Source organism: Girardinichthys multiradiatus, chromosome Y (assembly GCF_021462225.1).
Source record: "Girardinichthys multiradiatus isolate DD_20200921_A chromosome Y, DD_fGirMul_XY1, whole genome shotgun sequence".
Classification (NCBI taxonomy): Eukaryota; Metazoa; Chordata; class Actinopteri; order Cyprinodontiformes; family Goodeidae; genus Girardinichthys; species Girardinichthys multiradiatus.
Window position 1 is genome coordinate 11452814 of NC_061818.1, and position 14997 is coordinate 11467810.

The following is a 14997-nucleotide window of genomic DNA, read 5'->3' on the forward strand; positions in this document are numbered from 1 at the left end:
CAGCATGAAAATCTTCAACGCAAGGCTGGTGTAAACAATATATTGTCTCGTGCTCATGGAAAAGCAAAATATAAAATTCTTAGGGGTAAGAACATGTTTAGAAAAATGATGTAATTCACAGTCAAATAACAGTCTGGAAGTTTTGCTCGTCGCAGAGACAGCTGTGGTGGGTTGTCGAGCGTTAAAGCGAAGGGAAGGAATGGCGGGGCGAGAGGGGAGGCTGTCTGTGGCTTCTTTAGTCAGAGTACTGGTTGTAGCCATCAAACTCGACCTCGCTCCCGTTGTTGTAGTAGGTCTCGATGGGGTTGTTGCAGTATTTGGTGTCGTAGACCTGGCGGGGCAGGCCGTAGGTGGTCATGCCTTGTTGGGAGGCCACTTTGTTGGTGCCCATCTGCAGAGAGATGGTAGAGGTGTCGCATTTCTCCAGCTGCAGGTTCTTGTCAAAGATGTGCCGCCTGGTTCCAGGTGCCATCATGCCGGCCTGGAGGGAACAGAGAGTTAGACGAAGGGATTTGTAAAGAAACTACAGTTTCAATGTTTGGTTCAATTTAAGGATTAACATGACAATTGATACTTTGGTGCTCAAATGCTAAAGTTCTTTTTAACAAATGAAAACCAGACAAAGTGGCATGCTTTTGTAGCCTCCCCAAGTTAACCCACTTGCACTGCAATTACAGCTACAAGGTTTTTTGGGGTATGTCTCTACCCGCTTTAGATTTTTTGAGACCAGAAATTTGTCCCCTCTCACAGTTCAAGCTTGGATGGAGATCACCTGACAGCAGTTTTCTAGTCTTGGCACACACTCTCGGGCGATGGAGGCAGGGATTTCTGGCAACAGGTTACAGGGTGCTGGTTTGAAGCCCCGCTCCAACCATCTCAGTCATTGTGTCCTTGGGCAAGACATTTCACCCACTTTGCATGCGCTGATTTTATGGCAGCCTCACTTCTGTCAGTCTGCCTCTGGGCAGCTGTTGCTACAACGTAGCTTACCACTGTGAATGTGTGTATGAATGGGTGGATGACTGGGTGTAGTGCACAGCGCTTTGGGGTCCTCGGACTTAAAGTGTTATACAAGTGCAGGCCATTTTCCATTTACGCTCTCAATTGGATTTTGGTCTGGACTTTGACTGGGCCCTTCTACTGGATTAATATACCTTGATCTAAACCATTCCAGTGCTGCTCTGGTTGTATGTTTAGGGTTGTTGTCCTGCTGGAACGTTAACCTCCACTCCAGTCTCAAATCTTTTGAAGCTTTTAAACAGTTTCCCCCAGGACTGCCCTGTTTTTAGCTCCATCCCATCTTCTCACCAGCTCTGACCAGCTTTCCTGTCCCTGTATTAAGTATTTGCACAGCCTGATGCTAGTTGTGGTTGTAGATGTTATTGGTGCCTATACTTGTTGGTGTTACTTAGCTTTTCTATACTTTTCTATTGTATACGAAGTTGTTGAAACACCAACTGCAGTCCAAGAGGAAAGAGTCCGTGAGCACCTCAGATGTCATCAGAAGTTACAATGCAAACATGAATTGGGTTGATATGGGCAACTTGTTGGTGCACCTCCACTGCACCCCCATGAAGTCAAAGAGGTGGTATTTACATACACCATCAATGTCAATATCCTGAATGTCATTTGCCTGGTGGACTGTGAGGTACTTAGAGTGGACAACCTGCCTCTAAAAGATTGTAGTGTTCAGGAATGCCTTTAAAAAGGCCAGTCATGCCTTGATCCTTAAGAAGCTCTGTCGACAAGCTAACTTCTCTTGATGTTTCCAAGCCTGAATAAGGACACCGCTGCCACACACCAAAATGAGTCTGTACAGTTCGACCACTCCGTGTTCAATGCCCCTATGAACAGCAGCCTCCAAACCTACAAATTCTACAGCAAGGAGGGCAACACTCTTCTGGTGGACCTGCAAGATCCAACATTGCTTAAATGCTCAATGCAACTGCTAAATCAAATGCCCCAAGCCAGAGGCAAAATCATCAATCTATAAAATGTACCAGCCGTGTTTGACAAGTACCTCCGTCAGTAAGATGTCCTATAGTATTCTAAAATAATGGTCTGTTCACTTTGTGTTTTTCCTGTATCTTCTATACAATCTTCTTCAAACTACAGACAGGACCCATATATCAGAATCAGAATCAGCTTTATTGCCAAGTTCGTACATACAAACAAGGAATTGGACTCCGGTACATTTTGCTCTCTGGTTTTTGTTTTTGCATTACAAAATATACATATATACAATATACAAATATGTACATATATAAATAAAAATGTGCATTTGCAACATATGGTCACTACATTAACATTGCTTTTCTAAATAAAGATAAAAACTGTTAAACTTTAAAAGGGAGTCCAATACCACTGTATTATGGAAATGTGTATGCGAAGTTTTCAGTGAGTACCCTTTAAAATGATCTAAAAGACAATGCCGTGTTTAGACTCTGCTGGGGTTCCCTGTTCGCCCAGAGGAACAAACTGTTTATATTGTTTCTATTAAAAACCTGCTTCTTAATACTTTGATTTATAAAAAAAAAAAATACTCAGCTGCATGAAAACCTATTCTTATCCACCCCCCATTTGATATGAAATGGCCACAAATCAACCTAGCTGGGTTTTCTCAATACTGTTTTGCTTTAAAACATCTTCAGGCCTGCCCCGGGGTGTGAGCTAGACACTACAAATGAATTAGGAGACCTGCTGAGTGGCCGGAGCCTCAATCTAGGGCTGTAATGGAGAAACATTTCAATACTACAACTGCTAAATAAACCTGTTCCTTAATCCAGCAAAAAGTGGAAGTGATGCATGAATTCGGGTTAAAATAAGAAGTTTTTTCCTCACCTGGCTGGCTCCCTTGTTGGTGCCCATTTGTAGGCTGATGGTGGACTGGTCCATTGGGGTGTCCATGGCAATCTTGGCATCGTACAGATGACGACGTGTACCATAAGAGGTCATGCCCTTTTGGCTGGCAAGCTTGTTGGTGCCCATCTGGAATCACAATAAAATAGAAGTGTTTGTTGTGAGTGATAACATAATAACCCTAATGCTTAAAGAGCTTGGCTAGGACAATAGTCACTTATTAGAAAAGTACAGGCTTAGCCTTTCTGACCTGCAGGCCTATGATGTTCCGTCCTTCCCTGAGCTTCTCTGGAGCAAAGTGTCGCTGCTGCTTCTCAGCATACTTAACTCCTAGATCATACTTTGAATGGAAACCTTTAGATTTGGCCTGAGAACAAGAAAATGAAGAAACACAGAGGAAAATTTCAAATTTTTTATTTTAGTGTCTTTGGTATAAAAGCCCACAATACCTGTATGAGGTGGAGTCAACATGTACTCATACAAGGGCATAAAAAAACAAACATCAGAACGTTGTCAGAAACATAATTTATTTCAAAAAGGGAAACTGACATTTTATGGATCTATAACATAGAAAGTGATATATTTCATGCATTCATTTCTGTTTATTTTGATGATTATTGCAGAAAGTTCATGAAAACCCAATATTGAGTTTCTCAGCAAATTAAAATATTGCATAAGGCCAATAAAAAGGGGCTTTGCTTCACAATCCTCTCAAGACTGTGGTTAAGTCCTGCTGGTTGTGCATCTTTTTCTACCACACCTTTTCTTTCCACTTAATTTTCCATTAAAATAGGTTCTTTGGTAATGACCATCTGTGGTTCACTGTCCTTGTGTGGGGTTTAAATGCCATTTGGAAAAATGTGAACTCAGATTGTGTAGGTTTTTTGGTGTAATATAATATTCTTATTTTCTGATAAGATGAATTGTGGGTGTTCACTCTGTAACAACTCCATTTTACACTTTATTTAAACTGTTTGACCTGATTTACTAAAATAAACTAACTTTTTTGCTGACATTCTAATTTACTGAGATGAACCGGTAGATGTGGACAGTAAGGTTTACTGCAGTGTCTCACCATTCCAGCCAGGGCGATGAGCGTACTCTGAACCTGTGTGTGGTTGACGTTTTCAAACAGATCGTTGGCTTCAAAGATGTCATGTGGCTTCAGGCCGTACTCCGTGATGGCACGAACAAAATTTCCTATGTTTTCCAGCTGTGGAAGCGGTCAGGATTTAAAGTGGAGTAAGTTGAGTATGGCATGGACATGTGGAGAAATCTTTATTCAGCTCAAAGAATCTCTAATTGTTGTGCTACTGCTGTGAAAGGCTAATTTGCTTCAGTTTTTGAATCAGCTACGTTATGGAAAGGAAATATAACTGTTTTGCGGGGCTGCTGCAGTACCTGGTGCCAGTTCTGACTGGAGGGGTTGATCTTCCTCACAGAGCCTGGCTGTAGAATATTAATGAGTCTACAAAGACAGGAAAAAAAATAACTTCAGTAAGAAGTAAGATTTCCCAGTTTGCTAGAAAAGTTTTGTGCTTCTATCACCGGTGTCTCACTCGCACAAGAGGACTCCATCCTTCAGACTCTCCATGAAGTTCTCTCCAATTCGTTTGCCAGTCACGTCCTCAATCCACAGCCTCAGCTCTTCTTCCTTGTGTGGGTCATACTTCCCAGCCAACTGATTAAAAATAAACCAGGAAATCAGTAGGAGATGGGAAATTTACAATTATCCATGCTCAGAACATTGGGATTAATATAATTATGCCATTTTCTTAGGTGCATTAATATGTAAAAACTAGTACTACTCTAATAATGTATTTTATTAAGCTAGTTTTTGACACAACTATTGTAAATTTGTTTTGCGTTAAAATACATTAAATTACCCAAAGTAACTGAGCCTTTACATATATGATATTGGAGTTGGATCAATACATGTTAGATCTTTGCTTAGGGTTACACAGAAAACATTTTCTCAAGCCTTCTTCCCCAGCTGGTTCCAGCCATTTTTCTTTTGACCTATTTTTTCTGTCACCATTACCAACATGACATTTAGAACAATTTTTGCTGCAGTTACAACTGTCAGTATGCTGGGTTGTATCTCCACCAGCTTTGCACATCTAGAGACATTTATTCCCCCCAATCTCCTGTGTAATATAGATGGATGTGGCGTCCAGAAGAATCTGGCCACAGATTCTCAACTGCATTTGGGTCTGGACTGAGCCATTCTAACACATGAATAAGGTTAAATCTTAATTTTATCCCAAAGTGAAATTAAATGAAGTTACTTAAACTATTCAAGTTTCTCCAATGAGTCATTATTGATGGTGATGGTTATGGGCAGGAAGGATCTCCTGTAGAGGTCTGTGTTACAGGGAATCAGAAAAAGCCTCTGACTGAAGACGCTCTGTTGTTGTGCTACAGACTTGTGAAGAGGACAAACATTCTTCTTGAGCAATCATCTCCAGAGCCCCGGTCTCCAGAACAGAGCCAGCCTTCTTTATCAGCTTGTTGAGTCTTGTTAAGTCCAACTTTTTGGTCAGATCCAGCAACCCCAACAGACGATGCAGTTTCCCCATTTCTTTTTGTTTGAGTGTATTATATAATTTAACTTCCTGAGGTTTTGTCATGTTACAACCACAGAATTCAGCTTATTTTATTGGGATATTATCTGATAGACCAACACAAAAGAGTGCAAAATCGTAAAGCGGAAGGAAAATCTTACATGGCTTCATCATCAAACATCAAAATTCAGCCTCGTTTCCCTGGTATCCATAAATGAAGAAATAAATGTAGTGTAGATGAATGAGATCTTCTTGTAATTGTCAGTGGCTCACTCGATTCCTGTTTTTATGGTTTCAGTACCTAAAATAACATTGCTTTCACAAATTCCTTTCTCCTAACAGACAGCAGACTTTTAGCATAACTGAAAGTCTTACTGTGTAATAACAAGGGCCTTAAAGTGAGGTGCATGAACAGAACAGGACGTGAAATGAAAATGAAAAAGGCCTGTTGACATTCCTGCATCCAGAACCTCTCAGCCCCCCCCTGTTCTGCTTTCCATGTATTACCTTACTGGCACAAAGATACTAATACTTTGAATTCTGGCATTATGCACATACTAAACCGCATGTGTTTTCTGAATGTTCTGCAGATAGGTCTTCTCAGTGCAGGACATGCAGCCAACACAAACACGTATTTCAAAGCAGCAGGGATAGCTGAGCTTCCAGTCCATCACACCAAACTTGGGAGAAACTGCTTTCCTAAAAACTCCCTCCCTCCCCCTTCCTGACTGTCTTGCTCCCCATCTCCTATTGGCTTAGCTCATATTTCTTTCTCTCACACATGCTTTCTTCTTTCCCCTCCTCCCCGTGGATTTTCCAGAATGTGCCCTTTTACAGTGAACCGAGTAGCCAGACTGCCCACATCTGACAAACGCAGGCCATGCTCAGCAGGTTCTGCTTCCAGGAAGACTATTTAACTCAGTGTATTAATTAAAGTTGTGGCATCTTTTCATAGCAGAACTCAGTAAAGTAAGCTGGTATGAAAACACATAAATAGATTTCCCAGAAAGCAGTTTAAAATTTGTTTTTTATCTTTATATCAGGCAGCTACCCTGTCCATGTTCTCTTCTCAGTACATGCTTCACTCAGGAAGATCATTGGTGCCACACCGCCTCCTATTTCCATTTCCCGTGTAAACAATCATGTGCTTCTTAGCAAATAACAGTCTAACTCAAAATTGCTAATGATTTAAAGGTTCATAAAAAGTTTAAAACGTTTGCATTTACCTCGATGATGTTTTTGAGCATGACGTTGGTTTAAGATGAAGAACAGTCTGCTAGACTAGCTGTTAGCTTCAGCCTCCAGGTCCAAATCTGGGTTTATAGGAAATCAAGATGCCAAGAGAGTTTTCTACTGTAGAACATATATTAATGGGTCATAACCTTTTTAACAGAACCTCACTGCAAAAATTCTAAACCATACATTTACATAGATTGTCATGTGATGGTTAATTTTATAATTAGCCATGCTGCAACAACCATCTTTAATCGAGAAAGTCTGCTGATAACAAGAAGTAAACACCCTCCCTCCATTCCTGTTAGGAATATAGACGGTGCACATTGTTGAAGGCATGGTCTGACAAAACTGTTTTCACGTTAAACATTATTTAAATCAACCAGATAGTCTGTTAGGTCATGTTTCTAAAAACCACGTGCTTGATTTACCCACACAAGGTCTGGTTTCCATCATAAATAGCAACTAGTTTAGAATCGTAATTTCAGAATTTATTTATAATCCTAACATTTAAACTAATGCTATATGAATGCCGTTTTGTTTCAAGGAAGAATAGTCTCCCTCGCCGGTTTTATATACTCTTATCTTCATGGACATTACTTTCTGGCTGAATAAAAGGACAGTTACAAAAGAATGAATAAATATTCAAACAAATAACAAGGACACACATGGGTCAAAGAGCATTTGTTGAACATCTCAAAAAAATCTTTTGAACATACCCTATCACCGTCTTCGTTTTTAACCTACACACATGAACATGGTATCATTTGTTTTGCTCTTTCGTGAGAAATTATTTGTTCCGACATGCAGCTCTTTTGAAAGTTTTAGCAACATGCCAAATTAAACTAGTGGTAAAATCATTTATTTATTTAAATACATGAAGGAGGTGGTTTGCTCTAAGTTCCTGAAAGTGACAATGATGAGCTAAATGTCATGGCACAAGTAAAGCTGTGGCAAAAAAAAAACAAAAAAAACACAAAAGTGCATTTGCTTGAGCTATTGGGAATTATGTTACTTTTCCCAACACTCTGAGGTCACACAAAAATAAAAATTGAAGTTACTAAATCTCTTACTAAAGACTTAAGGTTTAGTGATAATTCCCTTTAAATGACAGCAAAAATAAATGCTCAGAAAAATAAAACGTCTGGCATGTCCTTAAATTAGATTGTCAACTTTTAGTTTATATCCATTAAATTCGATCAAATGGGGTGTTCTTAATGACAGAGATGCTTCACAGGCATATTGGTTTAAAAAAACTTATAATTCCAGGTAATTCGGAGTGGATTGTGCCCTTATCATTGGAAGAGAAAAGAAGGACGAATCTAAATTTCCATTTAATTCATTATGATTAGGCTTGAAAAAATGAAATACATTTCCTTCTGATGAGGTAAATCTGGAGCAGAAACTTCACATTTCAATATCTCTATATTATTTGCGTTTAAACAAAAATAAGCGGTACTTTGTGTTGCTGTAGTCTTCCAATTCCAGTTCAGGGATGTGGGGCTGATACATCAAATGTAGAACATTTCACACTCCTTGAATGTGTTTAGATTTTGTCACACAAAAACCACAAACCTCCATCTAGTTTATTGAGATTTTATGTGACAGACAAAGAAATATATAATTGTAAGGGGGAAGGACATCAATATGTAGTTTTTAAAATTAGCAAAGAAACAGCATCATGAAGAACACTGATTAATTACTCATTATTTACCCCACAAAACTGGTCTTTTTGGGAGAATAGCAAGAAGAAAGCCATAAGAAGTCCAGTTTGCTACAAGCCATGCAGCAAGATGGAAGAAGGGAAAAAAACTTACATTTTTGGGCCTCATTCAAAATGTTATGTGTTGCAAAAAGATAACACTACACATCATCCTCAACAAATCATCCCAAAATCGCAACATGGTGGTGGCAGCATCATGCTGTGGGGATGCTTTTCTTCAACAGGGGCAGGGAAGCTGGTCAGTCAATGGGAAGATAAGTGGAGCTAAATAAAAGGCAATCCTGCAAGACAACTATATTAGATTATTATATGCGCTGCTTCTACACAGGTATAATCTAATCCTGCATATCATATCAGTCCTAATTTAAAATCTAACTTCTACAAAGCCACCTATACTCAGGCACCCTATCTACAGAATTTATTTGTTATATTAGATGCTTTTTAAGGGTATAAATGATTTATAAATCAAAGTTCACCGTGCCAGAAAGCATCACAAAATTTTTCACCCAAATGTAGTCACATGATGCTATACTAGGAGGAGGCCCAAACAAGATGAGAGTAAAACATCCCTTCACTATGACCCATTAAGATCATGATAATATATAATACACAGTCATGCCACGCCACACCAAGTAAGGCAAATATCACTCTGAGCCCAGAGCAAAAAGTGACTCAGCAGTGGAGCATTTCTTCTCACATCCTGGAGCCAGTGGGTGGTTTGTTACAGGGTAATACTCTAAAAAAAGGAAGGAGTCAACTATTTAGTGGAATCTCTCAGATCAGTCCTGTTATCAGCCAACAGCAAAACAACTCAAGCAAGTGGAAGAAGTCCAGACAGTAACATCTTCCTGGATGTTTAGCCGTTTTAATCTGACATGTGGAGATCGCTGCATATACACAGAAAGTGTTCAAACCCCCGAGTTATTTCACTTTTTGTCACATTCAAACCACAAACTTCAATGCATTTTACTGGATACAGACCAACACAAAACACAGCCCAAGTGGAAGGAAAACTATCCTTATTATTATTATAATTTTTTTTTACAAATTAAAATCTGGGAAGATTAAGGCACAGCTGCAAACCTAACAATACATAGCTGTCCATCTAAACTGACAGGCTCAGCAAGGAGAGCATTAACCAGAGAAGCAGCCAAGAGACCCAGGGTAACTGGAGGAGCCGCAGAGATCCATCAGCTCAGGAGCAGCTCAGGAGAAAGAATCCATTGATGGAACAGTTCTTACTCAACAAATCTGGACTTAATGGAGGAGTTTTCAGTTGGATCGTCCTTGCAGTTTGTCACCAGCACATGTAGGGGAGGCACAAACGTGGAGGTTGTCTGGTCATATAAGACCAAAATAGATTATACTTTCTCGCCTACATGTAAAATATTTTGTGTGGCCGAAAACTGGCACAGCATGTCACCCTAAAACACAGATATGAGTTTCAATGTGAGACACGGTTTGTGGCACCATCATGCTGCGAGGATGTTATTCTTCAACTGGGACAGGGAAGCCAGGTTTCCCTAAGTGTTTTCATGCAATATATGCATAATATTTCTACAAAAAATTAAAACAATATTAGCTTTTATGAAGTCATTTTTTGTCAATAAGTTTCAGATTATGTGCCTTTTTGACACAAGTTTCTATGAAACTTACTTCATTTATTTATAATGAACATTAAAACAACCACAGCTGCAACAAAGTGCTGCATATTTATAATTTTTGAATGCCTCATTTAAGATGTATAAAATCTAAAAACAAAAAGTAAAATTGTTTTTCTTTAATTTAAAAACTAAATATATTTCCTATACCGTACTATAAAACAAGCTGTTTTGTTTTGACCCTTGGTCTATTACAATAAATACCAATTAAATGCATTGATATTTGTGGTTATAACATGGCAAAGCATGAAATCATTTAAGGTGTGTGAATACTTTTGGAAGGCACTGCACTTCCACTGGCCAGGTTTCTCTAGCTGCCCGGCCTCCTGCTCCAGTCCGCCTCCTGTGTTCTGTCAGGACACTGTTTTTCATTCCTGACTCTGATGTAAACTGTTTAGAGAGAGAGACACTTTCTCAAATTCCCGGCCAGAGCCTGGCCACTCCTTAAAAGGCCATCGGATGATGCTGATGTACCTGTCAGTCTTTTCGGTTGCGTCTCTGCTCTTAATGTCATCCCACAGGAACGTAAGCATCACTCTGAGGGCCCACTAACTCACAACTAAAATGCTGATTCGATTTTAATAAGGTGTCCTGTCTGGCAGAGTACCACTCATCACAGAGTGGCAGAGAAGTCCAACAGATTTACTTTCACAAGTGGAGGATTACGGCTTTCGCTATGATGCTTCACTTGATATGTATAAAAACTTTATTAGAAACTGCTTTGGGATTATTTCAAATGCAATGGAGACGGAGACGGAAACGAAAGGGAATACAAGAAGAGGAGAAGGGAGAGAGGTGGGACAAAAAGGTAAAAGGGAGAGAAGAAGATAAAAATAAAGGAGAGAAAGAAGGATAAAGAGAATACAAAATAACACCCTAGATGACTGCCTCTGCACTTGCAGAGAGAGAGAAGACCACAGGGACAAACAACAAACGCATATATAACCACAACAACGACGTTACTGAAAACATCACAGTACTAATTAATCTAATGGAGAGAAACAGTTAGATTTACTAACAAATAATTACTGAAAACAGAGAAACTACAGGGGTTGGACAATGAAACTGAAACACCTGTCATTTTAGTGTGGGAGGTTTCATGGCTAAATTGGACCAGCCTGGTAGCCAGTCTTCATTGATTGCACATTGCACCAGTAAGAGCAGAGTGTGAAGGTTCAATTAGCAGGGTAAGAGCACAGTTTTGCTCAAAATATTGAAATGCACACAACATTATGGGTGACATACCAGAGTTCAAAAGAGGACAAATTGTTGGTGCACGTCTTGCTGGCGCATCTGTGACCAAGACAGCAAGTCTTTGTGATGTATCAAGAGCCACGGTATCCAGGGTAATGTCAGCATACCACCAAGAAGGACGAACCACATCCAACAGGATTAACTGTGGACGCAAGAGGAAGCTGTCTGAAAGGGATGTTCGGGTGCTAACCCGGATTGTATCCAAAAAACATAAAACCACGGCTGCCCAAATCCCGGCAGAATTAAATGTGCACCTCAACTCTCCTGTTTCCACCAGAACTGTCCGTCAGGAGCTCCACAGGGTCAATATACACGGCCGGGCTGCTATAGCCAAACCTTTGGTCACTCATGCCAATACCAAACGTCGGTTTCAATGGTGCAAGGAGCGCAAATCTTGGGCTGTGGACAATGTGAAACATGTATTGTTCTCTGATGAGTCCACCTTTACTGTTTTCCCCACATCCGGGAGAGTTACGGTGTGGAGAAGCCCCAAAGAAGCGTACCACCCAGACTGTTGCATGCCCAGAGTGAAGCATGGGGGTGGATCAGTGATGGTTTGGGCTGCCATATCATGGCATTCCCTTGGCCCAATACTTGTGCTAGATGGGCGCGTCACTGCCAAGGACTACTGAACCATTCTAGAGGACCATGTGCATCCAATGGTTCAAACATTGTATCCTGAAGGTGGTGCCGTGTATCAGGATGACAATGCACCAATACATACAGCAAGACTGGTGAAAGATTGGTTTGATGAACATGAAAGTAAAGTTGAACATCTCCCATGACCTGCACAATCACCAGATCTAAATATTATTGAGCCACTTTGGGGTGTTTTGGAGGAGCGAGTCAGGAAATGTTTTCCTCCACCAGTATCACGTAGTGACCTGGCCACTATCCTGCAAGAAGAATGGCTTAAAATCCCTCTGACCACTGTGCAGGACTTGTATATGTCATTCCCAAGACGAATTGACGCTGTATTGGCCGCAAAAGGAGGCCCTACACCATACTAATAAATGATTGTGGTCTAAAACCAGGTGTTTCAGTTTCATTGTCCAACCTCTGTTACTTGATAGCACTATTCAAAGAAAAAAGCAAATACCCTCATTGAAAAACAGTAACCCCTCAATAGGTTTATCTTCCTGTTAGCATTCACTGCCACATAAACCTATACCCAACAGATGGCACTGGTCATTTCACCCTTCTGTGCTTTTGCAGTTTCGGTTGCTTTGTACCGAACTTCCTCCTATTCAAACCAAAAGCAACATTTTGTACCTGCTTTAATAACCAACGACTTGAAGTAATAATCTATATTCTACTCCTATTCTACAGTGAGGAATTGTAGCTATATAAGTTTAATAAATAACACCTACCACCAGGAGGTTTCTGGGAGGTATTTTAGTTCGACCAGGGGCCATAGCCTTCATAGTCCATGAATGTAAGCTGGGCTAAATGGGGATCAGAACCAAAATAAACAGAAACGAGATATACCAGATATTTCCTGGAAATAATACACAGTAACTTTAATTATATGTGAGATTTGAATATAGTTAGAGGATTTATTTCCACAAGTGATGAAAATACTTGAGTATGAAGAAAAATAAACAGATATCCATCGGTTTTAGTAATTTGGTGTGAAATGATTTGTTTACAGATACGAAATAGAAGTAAGAAGGGGCAAAATGAGGCTATGAAATGACAAAGGTGACCTGGAGCAACAACAGGAGTCAAAAAGCCAAACTTCCCCACCAAAGACAAGCAGTCCACTGGCTGCCAAATGACCAGCTGGCAAAGGAATCAGCTTCTCAATCAGCTGCTTGCAACTCAGCATGCAAACTAATCCACTGAGAAATGGGCCGCTCCTTATTAAAAGAGACACATCATCAGTTCTTGCTGATTCTTTGTACATCAATGGATATGACTGAATGTACCGTGCAAACAGCTATTAATACTGTAGCAGAAGTCAGAATACATTTTTGTTCTTTGTAAGGAACAACAAATAAATATATTACTAAATGTACCTCAGTGAAATAGAAATTTTGATTTTGACTATATGGTATATAGCTGTTCCAAAATGGTCAACTTTGGGCACAGTAATCTTCAAATATACATAATGTATACTGATGATTAGCCTGACTGGAAGGATACTAAAGTATGCCAAATATATTAATATATTCAGTACATTTGTTTTACTACAATACATTTGAATACAATGCTACCAATATGTTTCTATTCATTTCATTGATCGCTGAGAAAAAACTGAAAATGCCTTGGTAGTGGGAAAAACTGGGCTTTTAAAAATATTTCAAACAGTTTATTTCTATGCCAATTAAAAATAATTAAACAGTCATAATATGTCAGAATGCTTTAAACTAGACATTACAGTAGCTTTTGTACCACCAAAACTATGTTTCTGTTGAGGCTAAGGAGCAAGATTTCAAGACACAAGTGTTTTCTTTCTAAGAAAACATCTCGATCTGTCTAAATATCCCTCACAAACTTGTGGGAGAGGATGTTATAGTCTGATGAAAACAAACATTACACAAAAACAACATTTGCCATGGCAAAAGAACACACTATGCCTGCTGTGAAACATGGTGGTGGCAGCATCGGGATTTGGGGTTCCAATGTTTTCAGATGAAACTGGGATTTTTAATCAAGGTGGGGAAAAATATAAATGGTACTCTATATCAACCAGGTTTGACCCAAAACCTTTAGGTGCCAGAAACTGAACATAAAGAAAGGTTTGATTTTTCAGCATCACAAGCAGTGCAAGAATACACCGAAACCCACAGAGAGGTTCTAGAGTCCAAAGTTAAATCTGACTGAAAATCTGCGGGGTTTACCTAAAGAGGGCTGTGGTCAATCTGAGAGATCTGGAGGATTTCAGCTGGGTATAGAAGGTAAATACGACCAGGTCAAGACGTGGGACGCTGTTAAGACTCATATCAAAGAACCCTGAATGCTGAAACAGAACATAAAATGGGGTTCAACAAAGTAGGGTGTGCAAAAGATGAAACCAGGGTACTGCAGATTTTTTATATCTCCCCTTCAAACAGATTTGTAGTTTTCCAGCTAAATTGTACAGACAACCAGATTCTTCTCTGTGTCAGCTGTATGAAGAATGTTTCAGTCAATCTGAAATAAGTATTTAGAACTAAAGCACCATCCATCACTATAATCTACAAGAATAAAAATGTTTTTCTAACCCTTTCAGAAGCCAACCCCTATACTTTACATTGCAATATCTCATCTTTCTTCCTTGCCAAAGGCTTTAATAAGCCATAACAAAAACCATATGAACATAAACCCACTGTGTGCAGGACTCTGTTCCCATAAGCTCCCCAAATATTCGGTGCTGCCACCGGGGAGGGGATGGGGGGACCCATCGGGTCCCACCTTGTTGAGTCCATCCTCCATCCTGTGGACCCTTCAGGACAACATACCTTACTCTTAACCTCAGCGGAAAGTCCAAAGGACGGGCCGCTCCTGAAATGTGTTGTCATTCTGCAGTTTGTGTGTGTTTGCAGGAGCTGCGTTCAAAAATGGAGAAAACAGGTTGCGGTGCTCAGTCCGAGGCAGGAACACGCAGCACGGAAGTCCTCAGAAAACCCGGAGGTGTCTGTAATTCTTTAAGTAAACAGCCTGTTGAATTAGCTACGGTACCTCTCGGAACAGCTGTTGAGCCTTTATGACAACTTTCCAA

General features: G+C 39.9%; 1 protein-coding gene across 1 annotated transcript; it reads right to left on the reverse strand.

Moving 5' to 3' along the window:
* Window positions 1-26: 26 nt before the first annotated feature.
* LOC124864028 (calponin-1-like) lies at window positions 27-14997 on the reverse strand. The gene is made up of 7 exons (XM_047358633.1): window positions 14738-14997; window positions 4419-4540; window positions 4261-4327; window positions 3935-4072; window positions 3110-3226; window positions 2842-2988; window positions 27-481 (listed from the first exon to the last, which is right to left on the reverse strand). The coding sequence occupies exons 1-7, from the start codon at window positions 14795-14797 to the stop codon at window positions 236-238; spliced, it is 897 nt and encodes a 298-aa protein (XP_047214589.1). The 5' UTR covers window positions 14798-14997; the 3' UTR covers window positions 27-235.